Genomic DNA, 23,986 nt, shown 5'->3' on the forward strand with positions numbered 1-23,986 from the left:
CCTCCTCCCGTCCCTTTCCCTCGGGACCCGCCGCCTTGCGTCCCCCGGACGCTCCTCGCCGGCCGCGGGAAGGGCAGGATTCGAGCGGGGGGCACAGCCGGGGCCCGCCGCGGGGGGGCCCGGCCCGGCCGGGGGCTGCGAGTCGCTCCCGGCCCCGGCGCCTCGCCGGCAGCCGGCCCGCCCCGACGGCGCGTCCCGCCGCCCCGTGCGGGGGGCCGGGGGCCGGGGCGTCCTGCTGCCCGTCTGCTGCCCGTGCGCTGCCCGTCTGCTGCCCGCGCGCTGCCCGCGCTGCCCGCGCTGCCCGGGGCTCCCCGCGGCGCAGCACGCCTGCGCAGGGCGCGGGCCCCGGGGCTGGCAGGCAGCGTGTAAGATGAGTGAAGAAGCGGGGGGGGGGGGGGGCGAGCGGGCGCGCAGGGGAAGCTCTGCCATCGAAAATCGCTCACTTGGGCAGTGGCGAGCCAGAGAGACAACCCTGAGCCGATGTCAGGGGCTGCCTACCTGCGAGGTGCGCAAAGATGATGGCCATGAACGCCAAGCAGCCGTTCGCCATGCACGCCGCCCTCCAGGAGCCCAAGTTCTCCAGCCTGCACTCCAGCGCGGAGGCAATGCGCAGAGTTTGCCTCCCGGCCCCGCAGGTATGTAGATGAAGCATAATTACCGCTTTAAGGCACATTTTCTGACAGGCACCGGCTTAATGTTTTTTTCATGTCGCCAGAACAATCGCGCGTCTCGGAACCTCTCTCCCCCCTCTCCCGCTCCCGTCTCTGATCCACACGTCTGCGCGAGCGGGGCTGCTGCCTTCATATTAATTTTTATGACCTGAGCTCTGAGGAGGAATCGCGGTGCCGGGGCAGGTTTTTCATCCGGAGATGACAGTATTCCCCACTGACTCCACCATGCGCGTTCTTGCTCGCAGCTGCAGGGCAATATATTCGGGAGCTTTGATGAGAACCTGCTGGCCCGCGCCGAGGCTCTGGCGACCGTCGACATCGTCCCCCACGCCAAGGGCCACCACCACCACCACCCCTTCAAGCCGGACACCACCTACCACGCCATGAGCGGGGTCCCCTGCGCCGCCGCCGCCGCCCTCCCGCACCCCGCCGCCCTCGCCGCCCACCCGCACCCGCTCCCGCACCCGGCGCTGGACGGCGGCGACCTGCTGGAGCATCTCTCGCCCTCGCTGGCCGTCGGCGGGTTGGCCGAGCCCCCCGCCCTGCCCGCTCCGCTGCCCCCGCACCCGCTGGCCGCCGCGGGCCCCCTGGCCGTGGGCGTGGGCCCCCCGGGGGGCCCGGCGCCGCCGCCCGCCGCCCCCGAGGCGGAGTCGGACCCGCGGGAGCTGGAGGCCTTCGCCGAGCGCTTCAAGCAGCGGCGGGTCCGGCTGGGGGTGACCCAGGCCGACGTGGGGGCGGCTCTGGCGGCGCTGAAGCTGCCGGGCGTGGGCTCCCTCAGCCAGAGCACGATCTGCCGCTTCGAGTCGCTGACGCTGTCGCACAACAACATGACGGCGCTGCGGCCGGTGCTGCAGGCCTGGCTGGAGGGCGCCGAGGCCGCTCACCGCGACCGCGCCGCCGGGCCCGAGCTGCTGCTGGCCGGAGCCGAGCGCAAGCGCAAGCGGACCTCGATCGCCGCGCCCGAGAAGCGCTCGCTGGAGGCCTACTTCGCCCTCCAGCCCCGGCCCTCCTCCGAGAAGATCGCCGCCATCGCCGAGAAGCTGGACCTCAAGAAGAACGTGGTGCGCGTCTGGTTCTGCAACCAGCGCCAGAAGCAGAAGCGCATGAAGTACTCGGCGGTGCACTGACGGCGCCCGCCCCTGGCCCCGCCGCACCGGCCGCGGCCGCCCCGACGGCGCGGACCCCCGGGACGGGACGGCCCCGAGCCCCCCCCCGCCCCGCCGAGGCATCCCCGCGGCGCCAGCCCGCCCGCCCCGGGGCCGGAGCCGAGCGCGGCGGCAGGCGGTGGGGCCGGGCCGGGGAGCGGGGCCGCACCGGGGAGCGGGGCCGCGCGGTTTCCGCCGTTCCCCGGACTCCGTTCCGCGACGGGCAGAGCCGCCGGGCGCCCGGGGGCCGGGCCGCGCTCGGTCCCGCTCCCCTCCGTCGGCCCCGCCGCCCCGTCCCGCCGCGCAGAGCTCCGAGCCGGCGCCGCTCCCCACCCCACTGCGGAATAAATCTTTATTTTTCAACCCGAAGGGACGTGTCTTTCCTCGCCGCCCCGCGCCGCCAGCACCGAAGAAAATATTTGCGAGCAGCAAAACCAACGAAAAGCCTTCGGCGGGGCGTCCCCCCGGGGAAAGGGGACGAGGCTTCGCCCCGCCGGGCCCCCGTGGTGCCATCGGCGCCGCCGCCCCGGCCCCGCTCCGCGCCCGCGGACCGCGGCGGAGGGGACCCCGCAGCCGCCCCCCGCCGGCCCCGGGGCGCCTCCCGCCCGTCGGGGGCGAACAAAAAATCCCCCCGACAAAACCTATGGCGAGTTCATTTCTAATGCTGTTTAAAAGGGGAAAAGGCTTTTATTTACGATTCCCAGAAGCACCTTAACGATGAAAAATTAATGATCGAAGCGCGAGCCTCCTCTGAACATTTCACTTTAGCATTTCAATGAGGGACAAACATCAAACCTTAGAACCGGGTCTCACCCTCCTCCCCCATTAGGGAAGGACCTTACAAATTCAGCCTTTTAATTGCAGATCGCCGGGAAGCCAGAACTCTCCCTCGCTCCGTGTTTTTCCAATCGGCCCCAATGATTTTTCCCCAATCAAATGTCCTTTAATAATAAATGCCCTTATGCCATTACATTATATTGTGGGTTCTGAAAATTTAAAATAAGGCTGATGCAATATTAATCGCCTACCGTAGTATAAAAGGGGCAGAAGGCGACTCAGACGGCATCCTTCCCCCGCTGCCCACTCGGACTTCGGCCGATGCTCTCCGCCGCACGGCTCCCGCTGCCGCCGGGCGCGGGGGCTTTGGGCCGGCGTTGTTACACGAACAAGCCAGGTAAGAGGCGGGGTTTTTTTCTCTTCCCTCGTCCCCGTGCATGGCTGCGAGAATCCCCCCGCCGCCTCCCCCGGGGGTCGCGGCTGCTCCCCCCCCGGCCCCGGCTCGGGCTGGGGACCGGCCCCGGCGGCCGTCGGGGCGAGCGGGCGCCTCCGTCCCGGCGGGGCCGGGCTGCGGCTGGACGGGGCGGGAGCGGGGCTCGGGTGCGGTGGTGCCCGGCGGAGGGGCCGCTCCCGGCGCGGTGCCGCTCGCTCGGCCGCCCCGGAGCGCGGAGCGCCGGGACCCGCCAACCCCCGGCTCGCCGGCAGCCCCGTCCCGGGCCCCGCGGCCGGGCGAGAGGCAGCAGCCTCGCACGGGAAGGAGAGATCCAGCCTGAAACCCAGGCAGAGCCGCTGCAGGCGGGGCACCGCAAACTCGCACCGTTTCACAAGCCTTCCAGCATGGAACAGAAATAACTTAAACGTCCTGAAGCTGTCCTCAAACGGAATTACTATCCTCCCCGGTTTGCATTAAACCGGGCTTGAGCCTCACTTAACCTAGCCTGAGCCTCCCTTAGCCCGTGTTTCTGCTCGCCAGCCTTCACTAAGACAACCTTACAGCCGTGGCGGCCGATTCTTCTTGCCTGTTCACTTCTGAAAGGGAAATCGGACCGTGCTTGTTCTTACAATGGCAAAGGTGTCACTGCAGTTTTCCTTGTTGTGGCTGTTCTGGTTTTGCCTAGATCTGCGATGTTTTTGTGACAATTTTGCATTTGTCCCTTTTGGCTAGGTCCAGCAAATGTGTTAAAGATGCAAAATAAGTCCTAAATGACCTTTCCCAAACCTCCCGTTACAGTCCCAGAGACGAGCTTCGGTGTGCTCCTCCGCTCCCTCAAATACGCTGACCAGTGACATCTGAAGCGCTTGGTCCTTCTTGCTCGTCCTCCTTTGTTCCCGGTTCCTCTCTGCACGGAGACAGTGCTGCGGAGGCTCTCTTTGCCCAGATTTCACTCTGCAAATTCCGGGTTTCTTTTCACTCTGCACGTGCAGGTTTGTGCCTTGCTCTGCCCAGATGTCATATACAGGACCTGATCACTTCATTTGGGATTTTACTGTGGAGGTCAGGTACGTGCTGTTTGAATCATTGTTGGTGCCTTGGTCTTTCCCTGGCTTTGGCTCCTAAAGCTCTGGTGCCAGATAAATACACTGTGATTCAGCAAATTCATCTGATCTTCCTGGAGCTGGGGATTAAGTTCCTTCGACTTCAGTCGGAATAGTTCAGAATCGGTATTTATTGCTGAGGAGGCACAAAAGAAGCAGCCTACATTTTTTTCTTGGTATAACAAGTAGTGCCCTAAAGCCAGAAGGCAACGCCAAGGGGCGGTGGAAGGAAGGCAGAAGGAGGCAGTGCTCAGCGGGATCCCCGGCTGGCCGCAGAGTCAGGCCCGCCGGTGCAGCGCTCTCCGCCAGTCTCACCCTCTTCTCTCTGCTGCCACAAACGTGATCACCTCCGGCTTCTCTGCCCCCCCATCTCCCCGCAAAGCCAAAGCACAGGCTGTTTTGGCTGCAACTGGGAGCTGCAAAGGGAGTTTTACTGGCTGCTGGTCTTAAACAGTATGATCTGTATTATGATCCTGGGACTCTGTGCCCTGGGATACAGACGAATGCATTACGCGCACGAGGCACCGCTCACTTTTTGGTACCCGTTGTGCTGTTAAAAGTCTTCGTGAGAAACTGTGTCCTGCCAAGCTGCTGAACAAATCCAGCGAGGAGCGTCACTGGGAGAAGCCTGGCAGGGGGGTGCAGCCCCTTGCCTCCATCCTGCCCGGCCTCCATCCACCCCCGCACGCCTGGGCCAGGGGCCGTTGTTCAGCTCAGCCCCGGGGCCTGGCTCCCTGCTGCGCCCAGGACCCTTGACGGAGGCCAGTGCCAGCCCGGCTCTGCCGGCCGCGGTCAGGCTGGGCAGGGGCTGTGCCGGGGTCACCCTCACCCTCTCGGGGTGTGGGTTTTGTGAGGAGCTGCCACCGAAACGCAACCCCCCACTCCCTCGTGCCCTGCTGATCTCTCCAGGTGCATGAGGATCAGGACTCTCAGTTTTCTTGGAGGGCTGGGGCTCCTTGTCCAGGTCAGCACGCCTGTGGGACCTACCCTGGGACACTTAATTCCTCAACGTCCCCCACCACAAACCCACCTCCCACAGGTAAAATAAAAAATGCAGGCCAAACTTGCTGAGAAATGGAATTCCCTTTTAGTGACAGCCTGGGTAAAGCGGAAAGTGAAACCTGCTGAACTGGGAGATGGGCAGGGAAATGCCCAGTAAAGCCCATGCGTGCGAGACAAAGGTTCAGCAGGCAAACCCCTGTCTATGGTTTCTGAACCACTAACAATTGATTTATTATTTTTTTCCCCATTCCATGCTTGTTCCTTAATATCCTGCTCTCTGTCTCCCGGGGACTGCGCACAAGAGATGAAAGCACAGAAAACCAAACAAGCCATTGGCGGTGCTCACTCAATTGATTTTTACACAAAATTTGCCTTCATGCACCAAGGATGGAAAAATGATCCCATTAATAATGAATAACAAAAACAAATGCAGGGAGGAAATCAATAGAAGCACATCTGATATCACGGGAGCTGCGGGGGGGAGCAAAAGCACGAGTGGGATGGGAGGGGGGAGAGGGGGGAAAGGGGGGCGAGGGCCTCGGGACGGGGCACGTGGGGACACCCAGCACTGGCGGGTTTGGGGCTGTGGGGCGCGGGGGTTTGGGGAGTGTGGGGGTGAGGCAGCAGCCTGCTGCTGCGGGGCAGATGTGACCGGTTGACGGCCTGGCAGGAGCGTGTGTGTGTGTGCACGTGTGTTTCTGCCCGTCGGGGCAGGTTTCAGCCACCCGTGTCCCGTGGGAGCTACAGGGTCCTGCTGAGGGTCCCAGCTCCTGGCTCCTGCAAACTGGGGTGCAGAGCAGCTCACGTGCACTCGGGGTGGCACCAGGGGCTGGTCAAAGGAGGCAGCTGCTGGCAAGCGGAGCACAAGCTGGAGCTGGGGCCGTGTTCATTTCCCAGAGAAAACTGGTGATTTTCAGCTGCAAAAATCCTAATTTCCAGTCTTTTTTTTTCTCCACACTTCCCCCCCCCCAAAGGTTTCACTTCTCCCGAGTTTGCAAGGAGGAGGTTCTCCCTCCCTGGGAGACACGTCCAGTTTGGGATACAAAATGTTTCTTAGGAAAGCAGTTTCTGCTGGAACTGATGTGTGCCGAGAGCCCAGCTCCAGGCCCCCGTGCACGGGGCTGTGGTCCACGTGGCTGGAGCAAGAATCGTCATCTGCACTCGAGAGATGTGGGACTTGAGGGTGAGGTACTGCCACGGCACTGGGGCCAGAGGACAGGGAGTCCCAGCACCCCGGGCTGCCCAGCCCAGCCCAGCCCAGCCTGGCTCAGCCCAGCCCAGCCAAGCCCGGCTCAGTGAGGGAGGAGCGGTCGGAGCAGCTCCAGGACAGTCACCCGCCTTTGAGGAGGGCTTCCAGGGCGAGCAGGGGACCCTGAGATGGGAGCTCTGGCCGGGCAGCCTGGCGGTCCCCAGCAGCCGGTACCACTGCCGGCCTGTTGCCACCCAAACAAGCCCGGCTCTCAGCCCAGCACAGAGACAGGACTGGCCCCTCCATCACCCACCAGTTCAACTGGACCAGCCCGAGGATGCTCAGCACACGTGGCCATAGGCTTTAGGTGGGCATTCACAGCAAAGAGACAGGAGCTCTGTGGAGACTCACTGACTCAACAGAAAATGCCGCTTTACACCAATACAAAGCAGAAGGAATTCATTCCAGTCATACAGCTTCACTAGTTATTTTCAGAACAGAGAGTTTTAAAGCAATTAAGCAAATTTGTCTTTAATGACAGTAGTTGTGCTTTGCAGTTTGCCTGGAAATGTTAGATACAAATTTATTCTAACATCAAGACATGTTTCTTTAAGCAAATTTAGGATTCTATATGGAGATACATGTCACAACATTTTCAGTAGAATTTTATATGGAGGAATAAAACAATACACAGCGGAAAATGAAACACTTTGACTGCTTTTAAATCCAAAGAGAATTTAAAATGTACAATAATGTTATATAAATCTAGATCAGCTATTGTAAGATATTACTGACATACGCTAAACATCTTCAACCTGCCTGGTGAAAATGAAGCTCCTGAATGCAGAGTGTAAAGTAGAGGTGGTCTCAAAACTGCTGAACCCCCACATCCTCCTCTCAGGCAGCGGAGTTTGTGGGTGCTCAGAGTCGGCTCAGTCCCTGACACTCACTTTCATGGTACATGGATTGGGAAGACCAGTGCTGGGGTCGGAGCAGGGACCCTTGGCCATAGCGCGCTGTCAAAATGGAACAGGCCGCATGGAAAACGACCATCTGCAGATTTGCTGCCTTTTCTGCCACAGGCTTGCTGAGGATTAATGAGATGTTTCTGGGACATAAATGTAATATAGTAATAAATTCAGGAATAAGTGACAGTTATCCAGTGCCCTGTTGTGTCACACCAAGATGAGCGAGGATCTCCACAACCCTTATGTGTAGAAGGCAAATACCAAATCGCTGGATGGCGAGGGCTGAAGGGTCTGGACCTGCGCTGGGCAGCGATGGGGCTGCGGCTGGGAGACCTGGGCTCTGACCCCCCCATTGGGGTTACTTCTTTTCTCGGTGCCTTCACTCCGTGCCTTGAGGCTTAAAGCGTTACGTGTTTTCATTCTCTCCAGGTGCACAAGGGGAACCGGCTGCCTGCACAAGCCGTCTCACCCAGCCCTTGCTGGTGGCTGCATGGGGAGCCCAGGGGGGCCAGGGGGGGCAGCCCTGCCAGCGCCTGGGCAGCATCCAGCGCCGCGCTGCGCCTGGGACCAGACCCCCCCGGCACGGCCTCCCACCCTGCCTGCTTCATAGTGGCAGAGCCTGATCCTAACGTGGGTTATTATTTATAAATGTTTGATCTCTCCATTTACTCACTGTCATAACAGAAAAGCTGGGAAGGAAACCAAGCCATCATCCACCAAAAGAGCAAAGCATTTGGGTAGTGCGAGGGCACTAAATAATTCAGCGCCCATTTAAAAGTGTAGTGTTTTGTAATTTCAGTGGAACCATCTTGGTTTGACTCCCCACATCTTCGCACTTGAAGGAGATGCTCCCACCAGGCAGGTGAGCCGAGCTTCTCTTTCCAGGAGAGAAAGAAGCAGGGAGCAGGTGGGGAGGTTAATCACACTGTCAGCATTTACTTGCTTTTTAAACTTGCATGAGTTTGGAGATCAAAATGGAGAGGAGATGTAGGGCAGATGGATTTGCAGGGAAACCTTTGATTTTTCTCCTCCTGAGGCTGGTGTGTCTAACGCATGCCTTCTGCGAGTTTACCGGGGCCCTTGTTTACACGGGGCGAGCCCTGCCACTGGATCTCAAAAGCACTGGGGAGGTTGCTGGAGGGAGGACCGCAGTACGGGGGACAAAGCCTCCCCCCCCAGTGTCCCTCTGGCAGGGGCCGAGAGGCAGCGCCCTGGGCTGCCTGGGGGAGAAGCACCCTCCAGGGCTGTTGTCACTTGGCTTAGTTAAGAGCAGCCCTGGCAGCGCCCCGGCAGCCCCAAAATGGGCGGATGTGACAGAGGTGGCGGGTGTGACAGCACAGGCCACCTCGGAGAGACCCCCATCACCATCGCCCTTGGAGCTGCCTTTGCCTGTGCAGCTGAGAGTTAGCATCCTCCTAACAGGCTTCTGCCGAATTGTTTGCACAAAAAATAAGGTGGTTCCCAGAATGCGAGGGGAACACAAGCACCGCAGAGCCGGTGTCCAGCCCCGCTGCGCTGATCCCTCCTGGACAGCATGGGAAGCTGTCGCGTGATGCTCTGCACCCACAGGAGGGCTCAGGGGGAGCTGGGTCTGGTGCTGCTGGAGGTGATGCTCCTTGGTCTGCCATGGTACAGACCCCTTGGCCTCACAGCAAGGGCTCCCACCACCTTCACGTTTGCATCTTGAAGTCACTTCTGAACAGCAGCTGGAGCCATTCTTTGGGCTGAGGAAAAGCGGGAGAGGGCCGGCATGGGGAGCACACGGTCAGGGTCTGGCCTTCCAGCGAATGCCCGCTCCCCAGGACTCCCCTGCAGCACACGGCCAGAGAGGCAGATGGAAACTGCAGAGGCTCTGATGTATTTGGGCTTGCCTGTGTTACCGGTTCTGGGAAGAAGAGACAAGGAAGGACGGCAGCTGATCGTGCTCTTCAGACGTGCTGCAAGCGGGGCCACGCGCAGGAGCTGCAGTATTTATGGCAGGCAGAGAACATCCCTTTCATCTCCCGTGTTTGAAATCCTCCTCCAGAGCTACCTGTGGGACAGTGCTGCACAGAGCGTGCCCAAATATGCTGTATAATTCACACAACAAAAAACACATAAAAGGATACTAGGCCTAGAAGACAAACCCACTAAAAAATCAGGAAATTATTTGGGGAGAAGGATTAAATTTTCAAGACCTCTGCAGGATGCATAGCTAAGGAAGCTTCAGCTGAGCACCCCGTGGTCACCCGTCGTTTGCCAGAGCCTGAAGTATTTTTGCAAGTCACCTGGCAGGTCTCTTCTCTACGTGCAGTGTACCTACAGCTCTCTGCAAGCCAGCCGCGACCAGACGGGCTCCACCGGAGCTTGCACCCACACACCCCCGGGCTGGAGCCCGAGCCCCGCGTCTGCCGTGGTCACCGCTGGCTCATCTGAGACACATCAGTGCCTGCCAGGACGAAGGCATCCAGCTCGTTTCCCACACACCCCCCATGCCAGTGGGGTGCCGGCTGTGCTGCCCCGAGCCCGGGGGCTGAGCTGGCGGGTCCCCAGGCCGGCTGTCCCCTGAGCTCGCCAGCCCCCTGCGCTGCTCCGACAGAGCCCAGCACGTACGTATTCCTTCAGCAGCTCTGCGAGCAGGAACAAAACATGTCAAGGATCTGAGACAGAGATGATAGTTAAAGTTTGATAACTCGGTTGTTTCAGAATACGTCTGTTTTTCCCCAAATGCCAAAACAGATTAGTCTACAAACGTTACCACATTATGGCCTAAGTGTAGTTTTCTGCCTGAAAAAAAAAAAACCCTCGGAGATCCTCCTTTAAGTAATGTAGTGAGAACATATAAAAGCATCTGAAAAAACATCTGAACTTCTGTTTATTGCTTGGTTGGTTTTATGCTCTGCGATCCCCCAGCCGGCTGATGGCCGTGGCTTCGGGGACTCGCAAAGGGACAGGCAGCACGCAGGCGCTTTTTTTGCAGCACGTATCCAGTCTGCTCCAGCCATGGCTGAAACGTCCCTTGCTGCCTGCAGGGAGGATCTCCTTCCATCACCAGCATGGCAACTGCTTCTGGCCTGCTTCCATCTCTCCACCTTTCATCGTGCCCTGTGCTGCCCATTCCTCCTCGGCTGGCCTCTCCTCCCGAAGCATCGTGTTCCCGTGGAGCAGAGGACACACAAGCGTGTGGGTCTCCTTGGGGTAGCAACGGGATGGGAGGTTTAGGGATGGTGATTTTGGGTAGGCAACAAGGATGGGCTCTCTTGGATCCCTTTGCTGGGAGAGCAACCTCAGAGGGAGTTGCAAATAGGATGGAGATGGAGGGGGAGCCGGGGCCCGGCTCTAAGGGGAGCACCAGGGGGATGTTTTGACCAAGTACTGATGCTGCCAACAAGGTTGAAATGCCTCACAACTCAGAATAACTCTAGTCTAAAGACAGAAGGAAATATTTAGGAAAAATTTTGATATTCTTTAAATGCTGGACTTTTTAAAGACAGATTTAGTGCTTTTTTTCAGTAGCTTTTTAAGGGCAGGGGGCAGTGAAGGAACCTGAAATACTTTGGATAGAGCAAGTGTTTTCCTTGTCAGAGGCATTGGGGCAGGAGGAGACGTTTGCTTCCTCCTTTAATGAGGAAACCTGAAATATTGTAAATTTGGGGTCAGTCCAGGCGAAAGCTGTTTGGAGGAGCAGAGTGGTGGCAATGTGCACAGCCTGTCCCCCAGCAAACGGGGCACGTGAGCCAGTCATGTAGTATTAGCGGCTCCACGTTGCAGACAGGTTGGATGCCACGTGCAGGCACGTTAACATGGAAAACACATTAGCCCCCACTGAGGAAACCTGAGCAAATTGGCCATGAGACTCGGTGTCCTGGGATTTAACATCGATGCCATTCCCCGGGATGCCACGGCAGAGCTGAGGCGGAACCCGAGGAGCGGGTTTGCTCCAATTCACCACAGTCCCAGGCAGCCAAATGGACACTGGATTGGGAGCACCCCTCTCGAACAGCATGGATCCCATCACCCTGCTGCAGCCCCCCCGCGTCCCTGCGCTTCAGCCCCCCGAGCAGGAGCTGCTGTGGGTGGCTGCGGGTGCCACGGCCCCTGGGCCACTGCGGCTCCCACCCCACTGCCTCCACCGGCCTCGTCCCCCCCGGAGCAGCCCCACGGACACTGTCCTGGCAGTGCTGTGACCCTCTTGTACTGCTGCATGAGCGGGAGAGCACATCTGCCCTGTCCCTCAGCAGACAGCTTCTATCCTGAAACCGCCTCATTCAATATTAACCCCAGAGACAGAGCGTTTCTGGTCTCTCAGGGAAAGAAGCCCATTTTCAGTGCTCCGTGGAAGGCCTCATTTCCCGGATACCCTGTCACGCAGACTTGCACAAGGCTGGCACATGGCCACTCCAGCCCGTGTCTCCCACTGGGAAGGGATGCAGAGCCGCTGCCGGGCTGTCCCCTTAGCTGACCCTGCGGCAATTCCCGACGGCCGCCCTGACCCCCATCGCCTGGGGTGACACTGGTGCGAGGCTTCGTAGGGGCACTTCTGGGGTCGGGCAGCCCCTGGTCAGTGGTCTCTGCCAAATCATGTCTGTACCATGCGCCCTGCACCATGGGCCCTGCACCATGGGCCCTGCGGGAGGGAGCTGAGACAGCCCGGAGGAGAAGCCCCTGACAGTGTGGGCTGGAGAAGGGACCTGGGGACAAGCAGAAGTCATGGCCAGGAGCTGAAGAAGAGCCTCGCGCAAGCAGAGAAGCACGCAGGGCATCTCCGTGTCCGTGTAAAGCCCCCACCCGTGCCACCCAGGAGCTCGGGTCTGCACCCCAGCACAGGGATCGAGCTGCTCAGCGGCAGGGGCTGCACTCGGCTCTGCTGTGGGGACACATTGGGGATTGAGCCCCTCCTGCTGCCTCCCAGGGCATAGCCTGATGGCAGCCTGTCCCCGGGATGATGTGGGTCCGGCACGGCTGCGGCAGCGGGAGCAGCGTCGAAGGAAACGGGAGAGCAGCAGCACCTAGGCACATCAATAATTCATAAAATGCCAGCAGCAACAAAGGGAGAGAGGGACCAGAAGCAGGAGAACAGAATATCACAGAGCTTTTTAATGGTCTTTTTCTATTAGTGTCAGCTCTGTGGCTGGGTTTCAGGCAGGAGGAGTTTCCCTGGATGCCCCCAGAATTTCGGGACAGGGGTTGAGCGTGCCCTCCTTGGCCAGGGCCTGCTCCCAGGCCCCGTGGCGGTGGCTGACAGCAGTCACAGGTCTCTAACACTTTCAGAAGGACTTGCAGGGTGGTGTGGCACAGCCCCAGGATGGTCCCTCCCGGCAAAGGAGCTGCAAGAGATGATGATTGTGCTGCAAACAGCAAGCAGAGAGGCTGGGCTCGGCTTTGTTGGCTATATGTCATCTGTAACCTCCAAACGAGCCTGAGTTTGAGTGAAACCCTCAGCTCTGGCTGACTCTGGGCACCTCCATGGACCTTACGCCTGTCTCTGCAGCGCTCACCACAGCTGAACTCCGCAGCCCCCTTCCCCCATGTTGGGGGGGAACCTACAGACTCCCCACATACAGAAACCCCAGGATTTTTTCATATAAATACAGGGAAAGCATTAGGCCAGATTGGGGAGCTCCATGCCTGGGGTCTGCGTACGCCGTGCCATGCAGCAGCTGATGTGATGGATGGGGATGCGCCCTGTTAAAGTTTAACAACGCCCAGACCCATCTGCTCCCCAACGACACCCTCACGTCACGTCACGTCACGTGGTGCCTCCCCACGGCTGTCGGCACGGGCCAGCCCCAGCCCCGCCGCCGAGCAGGAGCACAGCACACGCACGGCACTCGTGGCCGATGGAGGGGTGCGATGAGCACGTGCTGCACATGGGGCAGGGGGTGGCCAGCCCCATGATTTCAGCCCCAAAATGCACCTCTGGAGCCCCATCGCAAGGTTACTGAAGGGTTTAAATAACATTATCCCCTTTGGGGGCTGCAGAAACAGAGGGGTGGGTGGTGAGCGGTGTGGTGCAATGCGGTGCGGTATGGTGGGTGATGGTGGGTGCCACCACTGCAGCGGGCACGCCGAGGGGCTGGACTCCCCATCGCTGGCTCCCCAGGCTCCTTCAGACTGCTCCTTCCTCTGCGTATCCAAGGTATAGTTTCCAAAACCAATAATTATTTAAACCTCACAGAAAACCACAACCATAAATTCTTTTTTCTGCCCTTAGTTTAATAGCCTCGCAGTCAGAAAGTATGAGAGGATTGTTCTACAAATAGGTTGGCTGTGAAATGCAATTAGCCAGAGTGAAGGCAATTACCGTTTTAATCATTGCTATTCCGTGTAAAAAAAAAAAAACATCAGGAGAAAAAACGGGTATATTACTGAAAGAGTGAGGACTGGATCCCAATCAGAGCCACGGTCCAAGGCATTTCTGTTTATCTCACCCTCTGCAGCCAGCGTCTGCTGCGCCCGTGGCCGAGCCCTGGGGGAGCCCCCGTTAACCCCCGCGGGGCTGCAGGATGGGGCCCCAGGGGACGGCTCAGGCAGAGGTGGTGTGCAGATGGCTGCTCCCTCCTCCTTGCCCCGTGACCATGCACGCCGCCCAGCCCCGCGAGTTCAGCTGATGCTGAACATATACATGGTGTCTTGTTTGCCAACGGTGCTGGCCCAGGGCTGTGCTGCGGCTGCCTTGCCCTTGGCTTTGCAGAAGCTGCTCTTTTCGGGGATAAGCATCTTCAAGGGATGCCCAGACTCAGCGTGCGGTGTTCCCCTTTGCCAAAGCCGTGCCGTGCTTTTGCTAACTGATGGCTGGCAGTCGGGCGGGCTGGAGTCAGGCTGATCCCTGGGCCAGGTCCTTGTAGGGACCTTCCCTCCGCAGGGACCTGCCCTGGGCCCTGCGCACCTCTGCGGGCAGCGGTCAAATGATGCGAGGCCAAGCAGGGAGCTGGGAAAGCGAAGGCCGCCTTCGCCTGCACCGGCAGAAGCCTCCCTGGCTCTGCTGCCCGGTGCCAGCTCGGGGCTGCCGCCCTCCGACACGGGACCTGGGGGTCTCCCTGGCAGATGCTGGCACTGCAGCAGCCGAGAGGCCCTGCAGACAGCCCAGGGCAAAATTTTTAATTCGACATCACACTTCAACCTGAAATCTGAAAAAAATTAAAAAAGAATGACAAGATGTCAGCATCTCTGCAGAACCGAACGGCCAATCGCAGTCCCACGGACGGGGGGCAGTGCTCTGCGGCGGCGCGGGGCGCCTGCCCTCGTGAGAGCCCACTGCAGCTCCAGGGCTGTGACGCTGCCAGAGGAAACCAAAGGAAAGTGAAGAAAATCAGCTCATGTCACATAGCTGCAAAGAAGAAAAAGGCCACTCGCTTTGGACCTAGGGAACTTGGGCAGATTGGAGAGGGAGCATCCAAAACGTGAAATTTCAAGTGTCCTTCCTGTACGCCTGGCAGAGAAGTCGGACCACATAAGAAATAGGCCTTTAAAAATTACAGAGATCTAAACATTTGAAAAGGTTTACAGTTTTAAAATCTCCACAGAGAATGCTCTTTCTCGAGCAGCAGTGGCAGCAGCTCTGTGCCTTTACGTGGCAGAGTGGAGCCAGCAGCTTCCGAGCCACCCCGGAGCAATGAGCCTGGGGACGGACCAGTGAGAGGGGAAACCAGGCTGCTGCGGGCGCCCTGGCCGTGGACTTTTCTGAAAAACTGGATACCCAGCTGGCCTAAAAGACATTACACTGGCACTACCGCATCAGCAGATCCAGGACCACTGGAGTCGGTTTAGGTTTGGGTTTGCCCTGGAGGGATCTATCCCCAGACCCAGTGCTGGCCGCAGCCCTGTTCCCGCAGGGAGCACGGCCAGCGGTGCCTCCCAGCCCGGAGAGCAGGCTTCCTGAGGAGATGAACGAGCCAGTACCGGCGAGGTCCTGCTCTGCAGCAGCCTTGGTGTTGACGTGAGCGTGTCCAGGGGCTGCGGCTCATGGGTCCCCTCTTGTATCTGCACTCCTAGAGCCTGCTCTGCTGGTTAATTAGTGAGGCTGTCCCTGCAAACAGTGACTTGCATTATTACAATTCAGATTTTGAATGAAATCTAGGGAAAGTACATATTAAGCGCAATAAATTGTACTACTTCCAAAAGCCACATCCTGCTGAACAGGTAGCTGCCATCAAATTCATCAAAATGACTCGCATTTTGCAGCTCACAATTAATTGCTTTTGAAAGAGCCACAGTCTGAGGATTACTGGCTGAAACGTTTTGAGAAAATAAAGCTGAGCAGTAAGGGAGGCCACGGCACAGCAGCACGGGGCTCCGCGTGGAACGGGGCCAGCTCTCCCCGCACACGGGAAAGGGCCTTGCAGATGCTCCTATCTGCCAGCCTGTAATTAATAAATTATTGAGACAATCCTGAAACAAACAGATGAAAAGGGGGATGAAAGATGCTAGTGGAAGACAGACAGCCCCACTGCTTGGGGAGGATCTAAGCTATCATGTCCAAAAAATGTTTTAATCTCCTGCCGTCAGAAAGCACTGATCGCTCGCAGCGCTGGCGAGGGGGGACGCGGGGTGGGGACTCGCGGCTCCATCTCCTCTCCCCTCGCAGAGCACAGACAGGCACTGTGCATCTCGCCGTTCGGGCAGAGCCAGCGGTGGTTATCCCCAGCTCCTTCCCGCAGCTCCTCGGAGGGGCCAAGGCAACGGGGAGGACCCCCGGCCCCCCGAGCCGCTGCCACCTGGGTTCGGGGACAGGACGGGCTGGGGACACGCGGGGATGGAGCGGGGCACACATGCACCCGGGGAGCCCCAGCCACCTGCCGAGCTGTCAAAAATCCTCCCAGCAGCAGTGACTTTAAGCAAAACACATGAATAAAGAAACCGAGCAGCAAAATCAAAGTATGTACGGATCTCTTTAGCACAGCACCATCAAGAGGTCCCTTAGTAATTCTGATTATTTTTATTGTTTAAGAAAAGTCAGGTCTTTTTTTTTGACAGAAAGAGAGGAATGGGAAAAGTGGGATCACAAAATCAAAGCATTTAGAGATGGAAAGACCCGATGGCTCAGCGAGGCTCTCGGCGTCCTCCCCACAGCAGGAGGGGTGGTGACGTCCCCCAGCACACGAAACGCAGCCTTGCAGGGGGGAAAGATCTGCTTCCCTGTTGTTCTGGGCTGTTTTTTTTTTTTTTTAAAAACATGTAATTCAGCTGCAGGAGGCTTTTCAACAGAATATTTTATATCTCATTACGTCTCAAATGTAACATCAGTGCCATATCTGAGCTCCCAGCTTCTGCAGTCGGTTATTGCAGGCTTTACTCATAGAGTTTTCTCAGTCCTCACCTAACAAGTCAGGGCTAGCAAGTGTTTCACAGGAATAACTGTCCTCTCGTGTCTTGAGTGTTTCAGTTACACGGGCCATAAAACAAACAGGACTGGGTGCCTGAACTGAAAATGCGTTTCCTTCACTGACTGATTTCTCACGTACGTTACTTGGACGTAATGAGTCATCAGCTCGTTACCTGCCCGTGGGCTCCCCGGGCAGTCCTGAGGGCCACATCTCAGGGGACCCTGCCAACGCTGCCTCCCAGCAAGGGCTGCGGATCTGGCCCCACCGCAGCCGCCTCCCTGGCAGTCTCTGCCACCGCAGTGGGGCTCCCCATCTCCCCAGGGCAGCAGGAACCCACTCGTGTCTCCACGAGTCCCGCAGTAAACATAGTGCAGCATGAACTCTCTCACTTCCAAGTCCGTGGGGCACCACGGGGCACTCTGCTGCAGTGCAGCAGCTGGCACTAGCCGTGTGCTTCATGCCTTTCCTGCTCCAGCCCGACCACGGGCACAGCAGCCCCTTGCCCTCCTGCACCATGTTCCCCCCCCCATCTCCCCACGCTTCAGTTTGCCACAACTTCCATCTCAGCCCCCTTGGTCCCCCCACGCAGGGGTCTCGCCGCCCCAGCCCAGCCCCTGCAGCACGCCGCAGAGCTGTGGGTTTCCCGGGAGGCTCTGGGGCCGGGACCCTGCTGCGGGCCCCAGCCAGGGAGCCCCAGCAGCAGCTCCACACACGCTGGGTGCGCTGGTAGGTTTTTTACTACAAATGCAGCCATGTGCTGTTACGGCAAATCAAATTCCAGCAGGAGAAATAAGCTACCCCTGTCAAAACAAGGCTTTACTGGTATAATTGCATCTTCAAGGGCCTTCTGCCAGCGTAGCCGTGTCCACATCAGGACTTTTGCCAGCAGTTGTGTCAAGTAGGGCCGCGGGGCCGCGAGGCGGAGCAGGGTGCCGCCGCAGCGCCTTGTCAGCGAGCTGGTGCCGACGGGGGCAGAGGGACCCAGCGACAGCCCCTCACCCTCTGCTGCCCGCTGCGTGCCCGGCTGGGGCCGGCCCCAAAGACCCCAGCACTGGAGCAGACGCGTCCACGTAGCGGGGAGAGGGCACGCAGCCGCCTCCCGTGCCCCTCCGGCCGCTCGCTGCGGGGAGCCCCGGTGCCGGGGATCCTGCGGTCTGCGTCGGGCTGCCGGCTGGCTCACACCAGCTCCACCTGGAGCTGCAGAGCTTTCGGCACGGGAGCAAACCACCGGCTCCCCTGAGGCGCCGGCCGGGCAGCGCCGCCAGCAGGGAGCGAGCTGGGCAAAGCCGGGCACCGACGGGCCCTGACCGCGCCAGGGGCCCGGCGGGAGGAGCCGCCTTCGCCCCGCAGGGCCGGGGCCGGGACCGGGGCCGGGGCCGAGGAAGGAGACGACGCCGCCACCACCGGCGCCCCGCGCCGCCTCAGGCCCGCGCGGCACACAGCGCCCCCCAGCGGCCGCGGGGCGCGGGGGCAAGGCGCGCGCAGCTCCCCCGGGCCCGCTCATTGGCTGCTGCCCAGTAACTGGGTTTCGTTGCCCCACCCCTGTGCCCCGCCATTGGCTGCTGCTCGAACCCCGCCCCTAGTGACGTAAGGGGCGGGACGCTTCCGATTTGGCTTTTCTGGTTGGGAGCGCGCAGCCGCCTGCGGGGCGTGATTGGTGCACGGGGTTCCGCCCGCTGATTGGATGCCGCTCCCGTCCCTTTTTTTTCCCCTACGGCCCGTTCTGTCTTACGTGAGGTCAGTTCCGGTTTTCTCCACGGGTCACGCCTCACGTGACCCGCGTCGCAAGCGGCGCGGGGCGCCCGCGCGCAGCCAATCCCGGCGCGCCTGGCTTCCCCCATTCAAAGTCGGCGGGCGCGGCGGCCAATGGCAGGGCGCGCCCGCCCCCGCGTGCGCTGACGGGCGTGGGGGGCGGCCAATGGGGCGCGGCGGGGCCTGGCCGGGGCGGCAGCGGCAGCGGCAGCGGCTGGGCTCGGCGGCGCTGTGAGGCGGCGATGGCGGAGCGGGGCGGCGGCGGCGGCGCGGGGGCCGGCGGCGGCGAGGGGGAGGCGGCGGCGGAGCGGTACGGCAGCGAGCTCAGGTACCGCGCGGCGGCGGGCGAGGGGCGGGCTCTCACGGGGGCCGCGGCCTGGCCCGGACCGGCCCGGACCGCCGCGGCCTTCCCGCAGCGCGGGCCCGGCCTGCGGCCGGCGGCGGCGGGGGAGCGGGCCTGGGCCTGGGCGCGGCCGGCGGGGCGGGGCCGGGCCGGGGCGGGCGGCCCGGCGGGAGCTACTCCCGCCGCCTCCATTTTCTGTCCCCGCGTGCGGCCGGCGCTGGGACGGGCCCCGCCGGGGCGGCCGAGCCCTCGTCGCCGGGCCGGGGCCGCCGGGCCGCGGCTCCGCTCTCGGGCGCGGAGTTGGGCTGCCGGGGAGCGGCGGCGGTCGGTCGGGGCGCCTGGCGGGGTCCGCCTTGCCAGCTCCCGCCGGGCAGCGCCTGCCCCTCGGGCTCTCCGCGCCGCTTGCAGTCCAGGTCAGCAGGAGCAGGGGCTGCCCCTGCGGTCTGGGTGCTGAGCCGCGTGTGTGTTGCCGTTCACCTTCTCATAACCTTTGTTTTTTTCAATTTTGAGTCATCATGCCAACATTGGTATTGCACTGGCACTAAATGGTGGGCAAAATTGTTTTCCTGAGAGCAGCAGAAGAGCGTTTGTTGGTTCCAAAGGTGAACGTTTTTTTATATATATACATTTACAAAGCTCCCCGTGTAGAGGGTTGGGTGGCACAGTGGGCTTAGTGCGATGGTCAGAGTTCAAACCCTACTGTAGGTCACAAATGTGAAGCATGTAGATTGTCCTGACAGACACTCGTACTACAGAATGATTAAAACCTTTGGCACGATTCACAGCCGTTGCTTGAAAAGTCTAGGATGTATGTGCAGACAGAAATCAGAGCTGCAGGTCGTGTTGAAGGAGCTTTGGCAGACGTGGATGTGCTTCCGCAATGCCTGCCTACCCTGATCCCAACTCTAGGGTATTCATTTCCATGAATAAAAATTAACAATTGAGGAGTAATGAACTTGAATTGCGAAGGGAAAGAAACTATTGAAGTAGTTACACACTTTAACTTTGTTTATTCAAACGTGGCATTTTTTCCACACCCTTTTGATTTTTCTTAGGGTTTTTCCTTGTTTATTGTAAGAATTGTTTTTCCTACGGCTAAACAGCAAAAGAAAATAAGCTTTGTTTCCCTTTGGCCTTATCCACAGAATGGCACAGCAGCAAGCACTGAGATTTCGTGGCCCAGCTCCCCCACCAAACGCAGTCATGAGAGGCCCACCGCCTCTCATGCGACCACCTCCACCTTTTGGTATGATGCGAGGTCCTCCTCCACCACCTCGCCCCCCTTTCGGACGTCCTCCATTTGATCCAAACATGCCTCCGATGCCACCTCCGGGAGGGATTCCTCCGCCAATGGGACCTCCACATTTACAGGTAAAGAATGGCAGATTCTCTTGGTTTGCTGAGTTGGGATTTAGGGATTTTTCTTGTTTGTTTTCATGTGTGGAAATAATAAGAGGAGAGACATTAAGATGGCTGTAAAATAGCAGGGCATGATGAAAACATAAGGCTCGTGCATGGTATTGTAAAACTAATGCATACCTGTGGTATGTAAATGCAACTTCTGTTTAGCTCCTTGAGGCAATTCTAAATTAATCAATTATGCTGTTAGGATACGCTCACCAACAGAGTCTTTATTTACTAAAACCTGATTTTGTGTTGGCGCCCTGTGGCCGTGCGGAATGCAGGATTCGGCTGTGCTCAGATTTCTGAACACCTCAAAGCAGGCATGTGAAGCGCACATCAGCCTTCCAGGCTTACCTTAGTTCTGCCTGTATTCGCTTAGGTAATGATGGACGTGCACAAAGACTGGCGGAGAAGGTGCAGCTGAATTCTGTGTGGGTTCCAGCATGAGCGACACCTGCCATTGCTGCGGTAGTTTATTATTACTGATCACCAAGGGATTGGTTAGGTGGGCGGGTAGTGATTCTGAGAAGCAGGTATATAATCAGTGACCAGGTATGTTTTGCTTCAGCACTGTGCTCAGGAGGGCGCATTGTTAGTTATGCACCAAAATTGTCAACACACTGACAAAGAAAACTTTAATGTTTGGAAAAAAAACTAAGAGCAGGCTTAGTGTTTGACTGGAGCAGCTGCAGGTGGTCCTTGTGCTGATATAAGCTTACTCTCAGCAGAGGGAGAGTGCTCTTTGTCTATGTTTGTTGTTGTGGTGCTTTGTTTGTTTTTTTAAAACTTACAGCATTCCTAGCACCTACAGGGATAGTATGAGCCTGTTGAGGTCAAGTAAGGTAGATTTCTGTCTGCCTTTCATAGTGATGTATGTTTGAGTTCTTTTGCCTACCTTTCAGAGACTTGGACAGTTTGAAAGGTACAACACATTTGTGAATAAGAAATGTATTGTTTCAATAGAGTGGTAGGAGTACAGTGCTACTAAGGCAGTGTAATTACTGTGTGGGACTGCAGGCGGGCCTATAAGGAGGTGAATAGTACTATGCGGTTTATAAATAATGGTTTAAATCCACTATTTGTAATAAAATAGTGAAAACTTTAGTGCTGTGAAATTTATTTTAAAATGTAGGGATGTGGGCAAGATGGAAAAAGAACATGCTGACATAGGTTATTTTGTGGTATTTTAGGCCCTGCGTTGCATATGTTTTTTGGCAGCAGGGCTATGGGAGCTTTTTTCCACGTTACTCTTAATGCAGATTGGTTCACTGTATTGCTCTGCAGACAGCTTTGTGTGAAATGGAGGGAGCGGTATGAGAGAAAGGAAAGAAGCAGGAGCAAGGGCTTAAGCTGGACTTCATCTGAAATAAACTAACATCGAATTGTAGTTTTAATTTTGTGTGCTATCATCATCCCAAGCACAAGATTTCAAAAAGAAACCAGTGCATGTTTTCCATCTGGAACATAAAGCCTCTTGTTAGAATTTGGAGTGCTCAGGGAGGTGTGAAGTAGCTGTTCATTTCATTGAAACATTCTCAGCTGAACAAAAGTCCTGTGGCACTGAAGACTGAAACAGTACCTTTGAGGGGTGTAAACAGCCCCACTCACCTCAAATGTCATCTTTTCTCTTCGTTTCATTCAGTACTAGGGGCCTTGTTCTATGTTATGTTTTCATGCTCAGCTTAAGTTTATTTATTTCCACCTACTGCACCTTTGTTCTGGTGCTTTATGATCCCATTTTCCCTCTTGGTGTTAATATTCAGGTGCCCGTGCACTGCCTTGAAAGCTCTGAAGCAATGAAGAGTGTCAGAGTGTGCAGTGGAACTCAGACTGAGAGGGGAAAACAGGACCTTGCTTCCTTCTTGCAGTTTCAAGAATCAGCCAGATTAATTGAAGCCCCAAGCCTAGCAGCTGATGTCTCCTTGATTTATGTGTTTGATTTATATTCTGAATGGGCTTCAGCTCTCAGCTGTTACATCGTAGCTGTTCTGTCATGCCATGCAGTAAGCATGTCTTCTACAACTCATTACCATGCATGGAATCCATGCACCAAGCATGTCTAAATTTTTCATGCCATGTTAGCCCTGTACTCTGCTTTGCACCGCGTGCTTGGTTTTTAGCTTCTCGTCCTGCTTCTGGTGCAAGGGAAGACATGATGTTGGAAGGTCCTGTGGTAGAAACAAAGGAGAGGGTGTGCTTCAGTGGAGCTGAAGGGTGTTCTGGATCCCCTGGCTGTACACCTGGCATCCCCCCACCCCCTGCTCCCTGGAATGCCCTGGAACAGTCTAACCCCTTTTTTTTTGGTGTATTGGGTCTGGCTGAGATGAAGTTAATTTTCCCCATAGCAGCCCTCGTAGCGCTGTGCTTTGTATCAATAGCTGGAAGGGTGTTGATAACACACCAGTGTTTTGGCTGCTGCTGAGCAGTGCTCCCGCAGCATCAAGGCTGTCTCTTGGGTGGGGACATAGCCAGGACAGCTGACCCAAACTGTCCAAAGGGATATTCCATACCATATGACGTCCGCTCAGTAATAAAAACTTAGAGAAGGGGGGGTGGGGTGGGTGTGTGGCATTCATCGTTTTTATGGCATTTGTCCTCTGGAGCAACCGCTACGCGTGCTGGGGCCCTGCTTCCCGGGGGGTTGCTGGACATCGCTGCTGAAGGGAAGTTGGGAATAAAATCTTTCTGTTTTCCTTTTGTTTTTCCATGTGTGGCCTTTGCCTCTGCTTTCATTAAACTGTCCTTATCTTGACCCACAAGCCTTCCATTATATTTCCTCTCCCCTGTCCAGCTAAGGAGGGGGAGTGACAGAGCGGCTTTGGTGGGCTCCTGGCATCCAGCCAGGGTCAACCCACCACGTTCGGAAAGCAGCAACAGCAGGCAAAAAGGGAGCTCTACTAGATTCTTTTACAGATTGTAGAGCGGTAGAGAGGAAGATCATCTTGTGGCCAGATGGAGGAGCTGTGGAGAAATAAGGAAGGAAAGAAAGGCTATAGTTACCTTAATGGCTTTCATTTTTGCTTCTGTGACACTGGATTTCCTGCGCACATCCTAGCTGCAGCAGAGTCCTAGTCTTGCTGCGTGTGTGCGGTTCGCTCTCGGGCCTGTCAGTTATGAGTGCAGAGCTAGAAGGTTTGTACCAGTGAGCTGTCTTGGCATTGCCTTTGCGAAGAGGAAGTCTTTTGCATTACAGGTTCAATTAGAACTGGAGTGACACAGATAATTAGGTCAGTTGTAGGTGTATGCAGTATCAGTTAAAGAAGCCGGTGGATTTTGTTGACTCTCTTTTTTTTTTTTTTTTAATAGGGAAGTATTCACTATACTTGTTATACGCAGGACATTTCAGAACAGTCCAAACAAACAAGTAGAATAAAATAACTTAATGTTCCTTGAATTTGAAAGCAGGTGTTCAGGCTTTCAGGTAGCAGTGGTGTGCAGGGCAGTTCTGGATGTCTTATGATGATGCAATAATGAAAATGTAATTTGGTATTTTTCTTTCTTTTTTTTTTTTAAATTAGCACTAGTAAGAATTTTAGTTAATGGGAAATCGAGAAGAATAATGGTTTGTAATTAAATCCACTGCTCTGCTAATAAATTGGATGCTTGCTTGTAATTTTTTTTTAAATATTTCTTCACTGGAAGAGTCCTTGTGTAACTGTTTAGTGGTATATTTGATTCACAGCTGGGAATGTCTGAGTGGCAGTTATTCAGGAACAGTTCTTCCATTCTTTCTCTTTCTTACATTGGGATATTTTTGCCTTTTCAGGAGAGGAGTTTTCTCTCACTCCACTTCTTTTCATGCCACTTCTTTCTGATGCTTTACATTTATGTTAGCATCTCAGAAGTGAAAAGCTTACTGCAGCTGTTCTGCCGTAGGTGGTGGCTTGTCAGGAA

The 23,986-nt window shown here is 57.0% G+C and overlaps 2 protein-coding genes across 6 annotated transcripts in view; both read left to right on the forward strand.

Moving 5' to 3' along the window:
• Positions 1-515: 515 nt before the first annotated feature.
• On the forward strand, positions 516-1,798 carry POU4F3 (POU class 4 homeobox 3; the record flags this gene model as incomplete). The annotated part of the gene is made up of 2 exons (XM_082324350.1): positions 516-635; positions 917-1,798. The coding sequence occupies 2 exons, from the start codon at positions 516-518 to the stop codon at positions 1,796-1,798; spliced, it is 1,002 nt and encodes a 333-aa protein (XP_082180476.1).
• Positions 1,799-18,587: 16,789 nt separating this feature from the next.
• TCERG1 (transcription elongation regulator 1) overlaps positions 18,588-23,986 on the forward strand; it is a gene marked incomplete at its 5' end in the record, with an annotated part of 35,398 nt that continues 29,999 nt past the window's right edge. For 3 of the 5 annotated variants that reach the window (XM_082324513.1, XM_082324514.1, XM_082324512.1), the window contains 2 exons: positions 18,604-18,673; positions 19,834-20,059. In XM_082324513.1, coding sequence (XP_082180639.1) covers positions 19,835-20,059 — 225 coding nt within the window. Of the gene's footprint in view, positions 18,674-19,198; positions 19,291-19,833; positions 20,060-23,986 lie in introns of all 5 variants that reach the window. The other 2 variants (XM_082324511.1, XM_082324510.1) reach the window with 2 other exon arrangements.

The sequence above is a fragment of the Platalea leucorodia genome (genome assembly GCF_965183815.1).
Source record: "Platalea leucorodia genome assembly, chromosome: 11".
Lineage (NCBI taxonomy): Eukaryota > Metazoa > Chordata > Aves > Pelecaniformes > Threskiornithidae > Platalea > Platalea leucorodia.